Genomic DNA, 14703 nt, shown 5'->3' on the forward strand with positions numbered 1-14703 from the left:
AACTTAGCATTCATATGTATATATTATATGCATGAATATTCATGAAAGTAATAGTGCAATCAGTAGCATTGTTACTTCAACTTTCCCTCGGGGCCGGAAATAAAACTTCGGATCAAACCCCAGTAAAGCATAGAGTCCAGGCTCTAAAACAATCGAAGTAAAGCGTACTTTCAAATAGTTTCGAGAAATGTGATTTTAATATTGAAAATATATTTTCATCACTAATTACAAAATTTAAAGTTTCAAAAATAGTGTAGATTGAACGGATTTATGAAAATTTGAAAATCTAGAAAATTGACGATCCAAAAATATATTACCAGATGCACTGTTTCCAATGTTCGAAATCTATTTTTTTTTTCTCATCTCTATAGATCTTGATGTCTAGATGGTCAATTTGAGAATATTTGAGCATCAAAACAACTTCTTCTAATAAAAAATTTCGAGATGGGTTCTAATGTGATTGTTTAGAACCTCAACTCTATATAAACACTCTCCTAAATGAAATTGTACGAGACAACCAGGCAAAGTGGTTGGTGGCCTGGACCACAGTCACTCTCAAATAGCTTATCGATAGTACAGATTTTAGGGCCTTCACTATTTTTGTTGTAGGGGGCCTCTGCGTACCAAAACCAGATCCATATTTATTATTATTTTTGTGTGGTTTTTAGGAGTCAGGATTGAGCCTGATTGGTGAGTGGTTAACCATCTGAATATTATGGCCGAGCTGGATTCATGCAGGTGAACTACCAAAATATATATATATATATATATATATATATATATATATATATATATATAAATACATTACAAATAAATTTCTTATTTTTTATTTTTAATAAATTTTTTTTAAGATCCCCAGGTTTGATTACCTAATTCAAGATACTCCGATTTGTTAGCGTAGCGAGTCCGAGTTGGCTTCCTCGGTTTTCTAACACTGGTTTGTGGTGTCAAGACTTGATGTAACTGAAATGCCCTTTTGTCATAAGTTCTTTCCACAAATTTTAAATATGCGTCTAAACTATGAGGATGAAAGACATGAAATATGGGTATCCAATAAGTGTACACAGGTTCAGGGCAATGCGGCCCATCACCACTTAGATATTTTTTCTTTGGTAATTATTTGAGATGACGAGCTTTTACCTGTTTTTGAAATGTTAGTGGTTTTTGAATGTGTTAGGTGAGAATGAAAGCTTAAATCTTAACTGGGGCACAAGTGATGCTACCACCACGACCCCAATCCCATTCTTGGACATTTGCACAAGAAAGTCTATGCATCTTGTTTCAAAATTTTAGAAATATCTTAGGGGCTGCTAGTGTTCTTGACAATTAATTTAGAGGATCTTTATTTAGAAGTGAGCTCTAAGAAAGGTTAAGACCTTTCATTTTTCTTTAACCCATCCCACCCTCAGGTAAAGGAGGTGGGTTGTGTTAGATAGGTCATTATAAGACTATCTCGCTTTTTTTAAAAGTGAGGAATCTTTTAGGATTTCCAATAGTTGATGCTCAAATTGAAGAAAATTATTTCACTCTAGCTTTTACCTCGACTTTGGTAAGTATATCTTCTAATTTAGTAGGTAGAAATTTTATTCTCCTTTTTATACTTTTTAATGTATAGGTTAGCGATGAAAATGAAAGGTGGGACATTATGTTGAAGCATCCACCCCCCATAACTTCCAGGTGGAAAATTTACTCTTGAAATAAATCTTTCACACCCAATCATCTCTCTCTCTCCTTCAAACTTCATGCCTACTTTCTCTCATGAACAATCAATCATGTCTCTCTCCTTGTAAGGCTGCGATAAACGAATAAAGCTGAGAGAGAAAGAAATGGAGGGACAAAATATATACGCTGTTCGACAATTGTGCATATATTCATGGAAGGTAAATCAATATCTCATTCATAAGGATTAATCTGGTTTATCAGAGATTTGTAGAGTTGTAATTCTTGTCTTTTAGGAAACAAATCTCACTACAATTGTAATCCTACAAAATTGGGAACTCAATATAAAAAACTTAATATCGTATATTTTACAAGATATGAAACTCAATAAATGGTTGCTATAACTGTTAACACTCCCTGTCAAGTTGGTGAGTAGATATTTAAGGAGCCCAACTTGGACAGTATTTGATGGAATTTTGTCTTTGCAATAGCTTTAGTAAAGATGTTTGCAAGTTGGTATTTAATTCGAACATAAGGAATACTAATAATTTTTTACTATACTTTTTCTCCCCCAAAGTGACAATCGACTTCTATGTGCTTGGTTTTTTCATGAAAAATTGGATTTGAGGCGATATGCATAGCTACTCGATTATCATAGAGCATCTCCGTTGGATTGACCATTGTGAACTCTTTATCTGGAAGTAAGTATTTTAGCCATATCAATTCACTTGTAGTTGAAGTCATAACTCTATATTCTGCCTCTACACTAGATCAAGCAATTACTTTTTATTTCTTGTTTTTCTTAAGTTTCATCCGACTAATGTACAATATCTGGTAGTGGATTTCTTGTCAATTGGACTACTGGTCCGGTCAGCATTAGAACACCCAACAATAATATTATTTTCTCCATTCTATTACAAATGCTGAAACTTTATTGGAGTGCATCTAGTTTTTGAGCGATTGAATTGTATAGAGAATTGGTTTTTTTTTTATTTTTTAGAAGAAGTTGGACAATAGATTCCTGACATATTTTTTTCTTACTTTTGCCTTTTCATGTTTCACCAATTTGTGGTTCAACTGTGTAATCATTATTTTGGGGAAACATCTACGTGTTATCAGCAGTGACGATTTTGGACTTTTGCAAATGATTGAAGTTGGGCATTTGTTTTCTCAGCTACATGATGATTGAAACTTGTCATTCATATGTATATATTATATACATGAATATTCTTGAAAGCGGTGTGAGAGTAATAATGCAATAAGTAGTATTGTTACGTCAACTTTTCCCCTGGGCAGGAAATACAACTTTGGAGTAAATTAAATTATACGAAGGTGCAACACGAGGAGCCAACTAGAAAAAGTGCCACCATCTATTTATATTGGATGGTACATATTGCACTCGAAATCACTTATCTTGATCTATGGAGAAGGATAATGGATAGTACAGATTGTAGGGCCTTTACCACTTTTGTTATAGGGGTCTCAGTGTACCAAAACCAGGCCCATATTTATTATTATTCCTGTGTCGTTTTTGGGGATCTTGGTTGAGCCTAATTGTTTAGTGGTTAATCATCCGAAATATTATGGCCAAGTTGGGTTCATGCCAGTGAACTACCAAAAAAAAAAAAAAAAAAAAGAAAAAAAGCTGGGAATTTAAAAATGAAAATATAACAATATACTACAAGTACATTTTTTATATTTAATTTTTTTTAAAATCCTGGGGCAGACCACCTAATCGAAGATACTTGGACTTGCCAGGGTTTCGAGTCTGAGTTACTCGAGCGAGGTTACTCGAGCAAGTCCGAGTTGGATTCCTGAGAATTTGTGGTTTACATGACTTGATGTACCTGAAATACCCTTATGTCATAAGTTTTTTGCAAAAATTTTAAATATGCATCTAAAGTATGGAGTAAGGATAACTAAAATACACAAGTAGTTATCTTTCAGATATGCCCTTATTCTGAATGTAAAGATGAAAGACATGAAATATGGGTATCCTCTACGTGTACACAGGTTGAGGACAATGTGGCTAACCACCCCTTGGACGTCTGCACATGAAAGTATGCTCATAATGTTTCAAAATTTTAGAAATATCTCAGGGCCTTTAGGGTTCTTGTCAATTAATTTTGAGGATATCTTTATCTGAAAGTGTGCTCTAAGGAAGGTGAGGACTTTAAATTTTTTGTTAACCCGATCCAAGTTAGGGCAAAGGAGATGAGTTGTGTTAGATAGGCACCCAATATAAAATTTTGTCAAAACTTTCTATGAATCCTGAATCTACGCTATGTGTTTTATTTAGAAGTGACGTGTCTTTTATGATTTCTAATAGTAGATGTTGAAATTGAAGAAAAAATATGTCACTCTAGCTTTTTGCTCGACTTTGGTAAAAATATCTTCGAACTAAGTAGGTAGAAATTTTATTCCTTTTTTTAAACATACATTTATTAACAGTGAAAATAAAATAAAAATAGAAGGCGGGACGTTATGTTGAAGCATCCACTCCCTAGCCACCGTGCCCTTCCTCCATAACTTTGTGGTAGAAAATGTACTCTTGACAGGAATCTTCTGCACTCCCAATCATCTTTCTCTCCTGCAAACTTCACGTCTTCTCTCTCTCCCATGAACAGTCAATCCATGTCTTTCTCCTCGCAATTTTCAAGAATTTCATTCTAGGGAGCCAAATGGCCACTTCAAATGTGCTACTTCCATGGATTTTCTTGAAGAATATATGCCAACCTTGTAGTACCATATCCCATACTTTCCAGTCGAGAAATAATAGGTCATCCTCTTTGTGTGCTTCTAAGCATGTGAATCCAATTGAGCTGCCAAAAATATTTATTATAATATATTAAAATATCTTATATTTTATATATAATAAAAGTTAGTTGTCCACCTTATATTCGGAAGTGCATCTTACTTCGATTGCTTAAGGTGTGACCTCTATAAATCACAACCTTTATGTATCATCAACTTTTACTAGACACCCTATCTTCCAACGCACTTTTGATAAATTATTTACGTAGTTAACAACTAGAAGAGATTAGCCTTCAAAAAGGCAATCCAACAAAGCAAGATTTGAAAGTAGTTTAAGATTGAGTAATACAGTTTTCGAGATCCTTATTTTTATGTTTTTTTTTTTTTTTTTGTGACAAGAATATTACCGTCAATGACTAATTTGGGCCCCTACTCTTTGGTGAGAATAGAGTTAGAGACGTCACCATGAGGCTCGACAATACTACCGCCAGGGTCCCAGGCCATTCTCAATTTTATATAAATCAATAAGGTTATTTAATATATGTACATCATCCATATTATTTAAGAAATGAGCAACATGGCTCTATAAAGGATCTAGTTTCATAGCTATAAAATTTGTAGCCCTTAGAAATTTTTGAAAAACTTATAAGCAAGCATTTGATAGTTTTACTTTGTAATTTAAATATGTTTTGTGGTAGTATAAGCCCATGTGCCCAACAACCCCAAATTTTCAATATACTAAGGTATGGATCTTATCAGTCCATAATTCAAAAGAGTTAGGCCTATGGTTTTAGTTGGAGCACATTTAATAATTTACATTACAATGTTGAGAGTCTTATCCAAGAAATGAGGTGATAAATCTTCATGGCTATTCATAGACTTAACCATCTCCATTAGAGTTTTATTTATTTTTTCAACTACAGTATTTTGTTGTAGTGCATATGGCATAATAGTTTGGTGAATTATATTGTGCTCCTTATAAAACTCAGTAAATAAGTCAGAACAATATTCTCTTCCCCGATCTGTTCTAAGAATTTTATTATTTCTACCTAGATGGTTTTATGCCTCAACTTTATATCCCTTAAATGGTCTAATGTATCTGATTTTCTACTAATTAGGTATACTAATCCATATGAGAATAATCATATATAAATGTTATAAAATATTTCATACTTCTATCTGTTTTTACATTTAATGGCCCACTTGTATCGGAGTGTATAATATTAAGAAATTCATTAGACTTTCTTCCTTCTTGTTAGTTGGTTTACAAAACATACATGGTTCACATAATTAATTTGTAGACAATTTCTTCTAAGTTAGGGATCAAGTCTCTATTAACCATTTTGTTCATTTTGTCTTTATTTTTAATTCTCATCTTAAATGCCATAAATATGAAGCATCCACACAAGCATAAAAAAAAAAGATTTATAAAACAAGAATAAGAGGAATTTTAGTTAATATCCAATTGGTACAAATTGACAACCTAAGTACAATATACCAATTCTCAACAATGTTTGCCAATGGTGATACGACCTGATCCTTAATTCATATTCCTTGTAATTCAGCCTAGGAGCATAAATTGAATTTCGCCTCATATTGGGCACATACAAAATATCCGTAAGTAGGAGATTTCTTCCTCCACGTGGACATGATATGTAAGTACTGACATTAAGTACATTACAATAGATGTCATACCCCATATAATTTTGTTGGTTACTAGCTCCAATCTACCTCAACTTTATGAATGTGACATTAGTCCTTGAAAAATGTCTAGTGGAGGCTGAGTCAACTCACCAATTCCTCAAGTTATGGTTAACAAGTAATGATTTTGAAACTACATAGATCAAGGTCTTTCTCATATTTTATTATTATTATTTCAAACATTATTATTATTCTGGTTCATAATTTTATTTTTCTGCTTAGGGCAATTGGCCTTTATGTGCTCATGCTCCTTATAGTAAAAAACTATCCCATCAACATGCTTCTTTTGATTATTTGACTTTTTTTAAATTTTTTTATTTTCTTCTTGTTGTTGTTCGTGTTATGTTTCTTGGGTTTTTTAGAGGAGGAAATTTTTTGCAAAGTGGAACTCATTTAACTTCTTCCTGGCTCTTCTCTTAGCTTCAAAGCTGAGGTGTACGAAAAGATTTAACATGATGATCCCCTAAGCAGAGTGGTTCAAAATAGTCACAATAGGCTCTTGAGATGGAGGGAGATTATTTAGGGCAATGGACATTTGCATACAGTAGGGGACTGGATTCCTGGCTGTTGCAAGGTCCTACGTGAGCACCGTTAATTTATTGACATCGTTGGCTATTGAGTTTGTTTCCTTCCTCTTGAAAAAGTTATACTTTTCTATGAGGCGTTGCAAATGGGTTTCATAAGTAGTCATGTACTTTTGAAATAAGAATCGTTCATGCCTTGAGCTGTGTTGTGCTCCTCAAATGCCCTAATCAAATCATCTTCCATAAAAATTAACGTTGTGGTCTTAGCTTTCTTATCATATTCTAACTATTTTTCCAATTGCTTTCTAGATTTACCATAGGCATTGTGCTCTAAAACTAGTAGGTCTAAATATGTGCAAAATTATAGAAGATCTCCTCTCCTTTAAAATCAAACAATTCCAACGAACTTAGTCTGATTGTATGTGTAACAACATCTACTATACAAGGAATATCAATGAACCCAATTATTACAATTGCTCAGGATACTTTCTTTTAACTTCTAGGGTTTATTTCTTCGTTTAAGATCCCTCTTACTAATTGGAATAAAAGAATTAGTAGATCCTTTCCGCCCAAAATGGGAATGGGCTAGAGGTGGTTACTTTGATTGTCCTTATGCAAACCACACCAATTACTTAATGTGTAATACTTTTAAGGAAATAAAAAAACAGGTCTTTAGAGGACTTTTAAGAAATCATGATGGTAACATCCTCGTTGTGTACTTTGACCCTTCTGGCATAGCGATGGTGAATGGGGCGGAAGAGGGGATTATTGGAAGGACTGAAGCTCCTTAGAGGATTAGATGGCCATAAGATTATTAAGGGGGACTCAACTAATTTTATTTAAGGGGACTCAACTAATTTTATTGCTTGGGGAAAGGGTGAGACTAGAAATCCTTGGAGACAATATCCAATTTGAGACTAAAATTTTCCGAACGTATTCATTTAGAATTCTATCAGTTCTTGTCTTATCACTCATTCATCTCACTCCACTACGCTTATTCTATGAGTATATTCTTTTTTAACCGCCCAATATTCCATGCCATAGAGCAAAGCTGGTCTCAAGATGTCCTATTAAATTGTTATCATTGAAAAAAAAGTTTTTTGAAAAAAGATATAACCAAACGAAAAATTTCACAATGGTGAATGTGTAGCCCCATGGCTGAACACGTACTAATAGAATTGGAGGCTGCATTCGTACATGGTGGACTCATAAATCCTATTAAAACATGTTGGTGAACTTGGTGGAAATTGAAAAGTTCTCTCATATCATATTCGGAATTTTAGGTGTTTTTTTTCGAAATAAATGACCTATAAGTGGAGAATGATGTGCAACACAAATTGGAGAATTTGAGATATTAATTTTTTATTTTTTATTTTTTTGTGTGGATAATACAGGCCCTTACCGGTTTTAGAGAGAAATTAGCATTAGAAATATGGGGGAGGATTGAGTCTTTGAAGCTTCTTTAACAGATTTGTTGAAAATAGGAAGGGAAGGTACCCACTTCTTTTAGGAGAAGATTCACTTAACAGGCATTAAAACACTCAATTAAAATAACAAAAGATGAAATGTATATAGATAAACATTATAAAAGACAAAAATAATGGAGATACTATGGCTAAAGGCCATAGAGGAGCTCACTCGTGGTGTTTACACTGATCTTTTCCTTCTCTCACTACAAACAATGTGGTGACCTTTAATATAATTAATCCATTGTCGTAGTCCTCTCACGGTGGTCTATTGAGGTCCACTATAACTTGTCCTCCTCATGCAGTGCAACTTCAGAAGGGAAATCAAGATCAATGGGATTTACCAATATTTTCACCAACATGTAGGCCTTTTGAGACCAGTAGATCAGTGTTCTTCTTCCCTTCTTTTTAGTTATGACTGCTACTCCCTTATGTGTCTTGGAGGAGAGAGAGAGTCTGTATGTATGTTTTGTCAAAATACGATAATTTTATCAAAATACATATCAAAGACTCTGTTTAACGATTTTACCCATATCCTTGATTTTAATTTCAAAATACCCATCAAAAGCGCATAAACATAAGTTGGAATAGTTGGAAAAGATTAAAAATGAAAGGTGAGATTATTTCTTATACATTACATACCAATTCCTGTGGAGAGTTTTTCTTTCGCAAAATTATATTTATTTATAATGGGTGGGTGTGGTTGGCATAAGGTTGCACGTTGCAAACTTAAGCAATCCAATTAAGGTGCACTTCTAAATTTTATTATTAATGAAATTTTGATATAAATTTTTTTTAGGATGGCTTGAGAATCTATTTTCATCTCTAACACTTTTAAACTCTAAAAAACATTGAAATCAAGTAGACCTAAAAACACATGAAAAACTTGAAAATGGACGGTCCATATAATGTGTTGCAAGATACACCATTTTAAAGACTCGAAATCTTTTTTTTCTTTTCATATTCATACATCTCGATGCACATCGAGATGATCACTTATGGGGTCTTCTAACATCCAAACAACTTTTATGATGGATTTTTAGGTGCTGTGCTATCCTTCAACTTTTGGTGCTCTTTTAATAGGTGAAAAAGGTTGCGCCACACTTGACTTGTGTTATGGTGATAAGCATGTTGATTAATGCTTCTTTGATCACTTGGAACCTTGGTCTCCAATGTAATTGGGCTATTACTAAATGCAACATTTTTGGGGTCCCATCCCATGTATGAGGGAACCCATTATGATTAGCGCTACTGTAGATAGGTGTATTGGGAAAATCTCTTAACGCTGTTTGAATCCATGAGAAAAGATTACCTGGACAAATCTATTTCATTTGGAATGGATTTTTTAAGAAAAGTATTTCTCATAAAATCGATTTTTGCTGTTTGTATGGTAAATTGATGCGTAACATTTTCATGGTTTATTATTATTATTATTATATATATCTTCTCATTAAATGTTTTTTATTGTATTATCATTATATTGATATTTTTATTAAATTGGAGATGATTTCTCTCTCTAAAAATGTTCACATAATTGTTTTGTAAAATGTGATATAGTTCATCTCTCTAAAATTTTAAGATATTTTCTCTCTCTAAATCCTAAAATTCAAGATAGTTTCTTTCTCAAAAAGTTTGAAGTACTCTCTCTCTAAAATTTAAAATAGTTTCTCTCTAAAAAATTTACTCTATCCAAAATTTGATATAGTTTCTCTCTCTAAAATTTTAAGATACTCCTCTCTAAAATTGGAATATGAGATTTTTTCTCTCTCAAATTTTTTTAGAGAGTTTCTCTCTCTAAAATTTTTCAAATAGTTTCTCTTGAAAATTAGAATTTGAGATAGTTTATCTCTTAAAATTTTGTTCCCTCTTAAAATTTTCAGGTATATCTAAAACTTAAAATTTGAGATAGTTTCTCTATCTCTCTAAAAGTTTCAAGTATTTTCTCTCTGAAACTTAGAATTTCATATAGTTTCTCATTTTAAATATTTTTAGATAGTTTCTCTCTCTAAAAAAGTTGAGGTAGTTTCTCTCTCTAAAAAAATTGAGATATTTTACTATCTAAATCTTAAAATTTGAGATAGTTTCTCTCTTTAAAATGTTTTAGATAGTTTCTCTCCCTAAAAATTTTTCAAGTACTTTCTTTTTATAAAACCTAAGGGAGTTTTTCTCTTTAAATATTTTGAGATAGTTTCTTTCTTTAGAACTTGATATAATTTTTTTCTCTAAAAATTTCAGGTATTTTATTTCTCTTAACGTAAAATTTGAGATAGTTTCTCTCTCTAAGATTTAAAATTTGAGATAGTTTTTCTCTTAAATTTTTTTGAGATAGTTTATTGCTCAAAATTTTCAGGTACTTTATCTCTAGAAAATGTAAAATTTGAGTTAGTTTTTATTTCTAAGAATTTTCAATTACTTTCTCTTTATAAAACTTGAAATTTGAGATAGTTTCTCTGTTTAAAAATTTTGAGATAGTTTTTCTCACTAAAACTTAAAATTTGAGATAGTATGCCTATTTACAAATTTTTATCTATTTTCCTTCTTTAGAACTTAAAATTTTAGATGGTCTCTCTCTTTGAAATTTTTGAGATGGTTTCTAACTAGAATTTTTATGTATTGCTCTTTCTAAAATTTTATATAGTTCCTCTCTCTAAAATTTTCAGATATTTTCTCTCTCTAAAACTTGAAATTTGAAATAATTTCTAAATAAAATTTTGGGGATAGTTTCTCACTAGAACTTCAAATTTGAAATAGTTTCCCCTTGTAGAAATTTGAGATAGTTCTCTCGCAGAAAAATTTTACGTAGTTTTTCTCTCTAAAATTAAATATAGCTTCTCTCTAAAATTTTAAGCTTTTTTTCTCTCTAAAACCTAAAATTTGAGTTAGCTTCCCTCTCTAATTTGTGGGGTTGATTTGGAAGAATTACTTATATTTTATAAATTGGGTGCTTTTGTAACTGCTAAATCTGGTTAGAAATCAATTCATGAGGGTAAAGGTAAGTATACATATTTATTTATTTTTGGCTTCAAATGATTGAAATAATTATAGCGGAAATACTTTATTGCCCCAAAATTTCTTATCAGAAATATGCCATCTCCACATAAAACCATTTCTTGAAATATGCTATCTCTACAAAAAACCATTTCTTGACATTTACTGGAATTGACGTTTCTTAGAATCGGGTATATGCTGTTTGGATCACATCCTATAGAAATCATGAAAATGCAAATTCGCTGTTTGGATTGCTCGGAATGTCTTTTTTTGGTAATGCAAATTATTTCTCTCTCTAAAAATTTTGAGATAGTTTCTCGCTATAAAATTTCTCTAAAATTTTAATACAATCTCTTACAAAAACTTAAAATCTAAAATACTCTCTTTAAATTTTTTGAAATAGTTTCTCTCTCTAAAAAAATTATATACTTTCTCGATCTAAACTTTGTTATAGTTTCTCTCTCTAGAATTTTGAGATACTTTCTCTTTAAAACTTAAATTTTTTAATAATTTCTCTCTATAAATTTTTGATATAGTTTATCTCTCTAAACAATTTCAAGTAGTTTCTATGTTTAGAATATTATATATTTTCTCCCTCTAAACTTTTAAAATATTTTCTCTCTAAAACTATAATTTGAAATAGTTTTTTTCTGAAAATTTTAATATAGTTTCTCTTTTAAAATTTTTTTAGGTATTTTCTTACTCTAAAATTTGATATAATTACTCTCTAAAATTTTTAGATGCTTTCTCTCTCTGAAACTTAAATTTTATGATAGTTTGTCTCTCTAAAATTTTTTGATAGTTCCTTTATGTAAATATTTAGTATACTTTCTCTTTTTAAAACTTAAAGTTTGAGATAGTTTTTCTATCTATATATTTTTAAATACTTTCTCTCTCTAAATATTTCAGATACTTTCTCTTTGTAAAATTTAGTATAGTTTCTCTCCCTAAAATTTTGATATAAAACTTAAAATTTGAGATAGTTCTCTCTTTAAAATTTTCATGTAGTTTCTTTCTCTATAATTTTAATATACTCTCTCTCTAAAACTTAAAATTTGAGAAAGTTTCTCTTTTTAAGTTTATTAAAATAGTTTCTCTTTAAAAAATTTAGGTACTTCTCTATCTGAAATTTGATATAGTTTATCTCTCTTAAGTTTTAAGATATTTTTTCTCTCTAAAACTCAAAATTTGAGATTGTTTCTTTCTCGAAATATTTTCAGGTAGTTTCTCTTTTTAAAAATTGATATAATTTTTAATCTCTATAATTTTTATATGTTCCCTCTTTAAAATTTAAAATTTGAGATAATTTCTTTTTCTAAATGTTTTGGAATACTTATTTCTAAATTTATTTGAAGTAGTTCCTCTCTCTCTAAAATTTAATGTAGTTTCTCTCTCTAAAATTTTAAGATACTTTCGTTCGTTAAAACATAAGATTTGATATGGTTTCTCTCTCTAAATTTTAATTTGGTCTTTCTAAAAGTTTAAATTTAAAGTAGTTTCTCTCTCTAAAAATTTGAGATAATTTATTTTTCTAAAAATTTCATATATTTTCTCTTTCTAGAAAGTTTTGTATGCCTTATATCTCTAAAATTTGATATAGTTTCCCTCTCCAGCATTTTAATATATTTTATCTCTAAAATATGATGTAGTTTTCCTTTTTAAAATTTTAATAATTTTTTTGTTTTTCTGTTGCAGCATGGGTTATTTCCATGAAATGTCAGTTCCACCTATTTCAGTGGAATTGAGATTTCCATAATTTTGACTTAAAATAAGTGATAAGGAATTTCACGAAAATCTCAATTCAAATGGGAATGTCGATTCTAAACGAACCATACAGGATTGACCCAGCCTTTTCAAGAAAGGTGACTCCTAGACATCTCAATCCAATTAACCAAATGGGCCCTTAATGATTTGGAGAGCAAGTTATCTAGCAGCATATAAAACCCCGATGTGAGGGGATTCGGTTTTGTAGAAAATCTCTTTTTCTTGTCAGCAAAGAGAGAATGTAAAAGAGAAGCTTCTTAAAGAGAAATCCTAAGAAGTACATATCTTCTTCGGGAGAGAAAAAGAGTGAGAAAGTTAGAGAAAGTTCGTCCTAAGAGAGATAATTCCAAGAACCCTCTTCGAAAATGAAAGCGTAAGAGAAGAAAAACCTAAAGAGAGAGCCTCTAGAAGAAATGATAGAGAATTGTAACCCCAAGAGATAGCTTGTCTCTTAGAAGAAGGTGCTCTCTTCCACTATATATCTCTTATAACTCCATTATTTTCAGTGGATTGGTCGTCTCGTTTTTTATTGGATATAGCTTAAAAGGCGAGCCTCATAAATCTTTGTGTAGTGGTTTATTTGCTCATTTGCATATTTTCCCATGCCTACACGTGTTGGGAGATTTGTCCACAAGTAAGGCTTCCGTTGCATGTATTTGCAGATGGCTTGAATGGGTGAGCCAACAAAGTGGTATTAGAGCTAGTTTTCCTTTTTCCATACGCCGCAGGTCTCCATTTGGCGGTAAAAGTGAGGCCTAATGCTTGTAGGATGAGCAAGGATTTTAACCAGAAAAAACAAAGCATTTGTGACCTGCTTTCAGATAGAGACCATTGGTAAGTGGCCACTGAGGAAAGGTCGGTCTTGACACCAGTAATCATCTCATGACTGCCAGTCGATTGACACTGAACCAATTTGACTACTGATGACATATCTTTACTGCCCACGGGTGACACCTTGATAACTGGTGACACCCTAACTACTAGTTCATACCCGGACTAACGGTGACCCTGCCTAATCACCAGCGACGCACCCTGACTGCCGCCCAAGGCTCAACCACTGTTGAAAGGAAGAAATGGGGAAGAGATGGGTTGTGGAAGGCAGTTGCACGTGTCCATTAATGATTAATTCAAGTTTTGTGAGTAAGATGATTTCAGTCGATAGGAATAACTGGATCATCTGGAAGCCGAAGATAGAAGATTTTCTATACTACATGGATCATATATTGCTATAAAAGGTGTGGAAGCTTGAAGTTATAACCAAGGAAGAGTGGCAAATGCCAGACCGCAAGGCTTTCAGAACTATCCTACAACAGTTGGACAAAGTTTTCTTCCACCATGTGTCGAGTGAGTCATTCCCCAAGTCAATGTGGAAGAAGCTACACGGCTTTCACAAAAGAAAGACCAACAGAAATAAGGGATTCTTGATTTAGAAGTTGGTGAGTCTGTAGTTTGAGCACTCGGTTGAGGTGCAATCTATTGTTAACAAACTCACATAGATGAATATATCTTAGGTGAGTAGCTGTAGGCTCTATTATTCCACAATTTAGTATTGTAGTTGGGAGACTTTGGCGGTCTGCTTAAGCAACTCAACACATGAGGGCAAAGTGACTGAGTCAGGTCATCAGCAGCTTGTTGAATTAGGAGACAAGAAAAGGATTCTTCGACATTGCCACCTCACATGCTCTTCTCACAAATTGAGAAAAGTCCAGAAGTTAGGTCAAAAGTAATCGATTTAAAGATATAGCTAAATCGTAGTGGAAAAAAATGGGCCTATAAAGAAAGATCGTTGGGAGCTAAATGAGGGCAGAAAGAGAACAATGACAAGAATGATGATAAGAAAACAGGTT

The 14703-nt window shown here is 32.1% G+C and overlaps 1 protein-coding gene across 17 annotated transcripts in view; it reads left to right on the plus strand.

Moving 5' to 3' along the window:
- The window catches only part of LOC110007196 (uncharacterized), a 59109-nt gene that overhangs the window by 2253 nt on the left and 42153 nt on the right, over positions 1-14703 (plus strand). For 4 of the 17 annotated variants that reach the window (XR_016054741.1, XR_016054733.1, XR_016054736.1 and 1 more), the window contains exon 2: positions 1616-2360. The exons of 11 other annotated variants lie outside the window; for them this stretch is intronic. Coding sequence is in view for 1 of the 6 variants with exons in the window: in XM_088865589.1 (XP_088721715.1) it covers positions 2293-2360 (68 nt within the window). In the remaining 5 variants the exon portion in view is untranslated. Of the gene's footprint in view, positions 1-798; positions 2361-14703 lie in introns of those variants that run through there. 2 more of the 17 variants (XR_016054730.1, XR_016054738.1) reach the window with 2 other exon arrangements.

The sequence above is a fragment of the Amborella trichopoda genome, chromosome 4 (genome assembly GCF_054954075.1).
Source record: "Amborella trichopoda isolate Santa Cruz 75 chromosome 4, AtrichopodaSantaCruz75HAP2 v2.0, whole genome shotgun sequence".
Classification (NCBI taxonomy): Eukaryota; Viridiplantae; Streptophyta; class Magnoliopsida; order Amborellales; family Amborellaceae; genus Amborella; species Amborella trichopoda.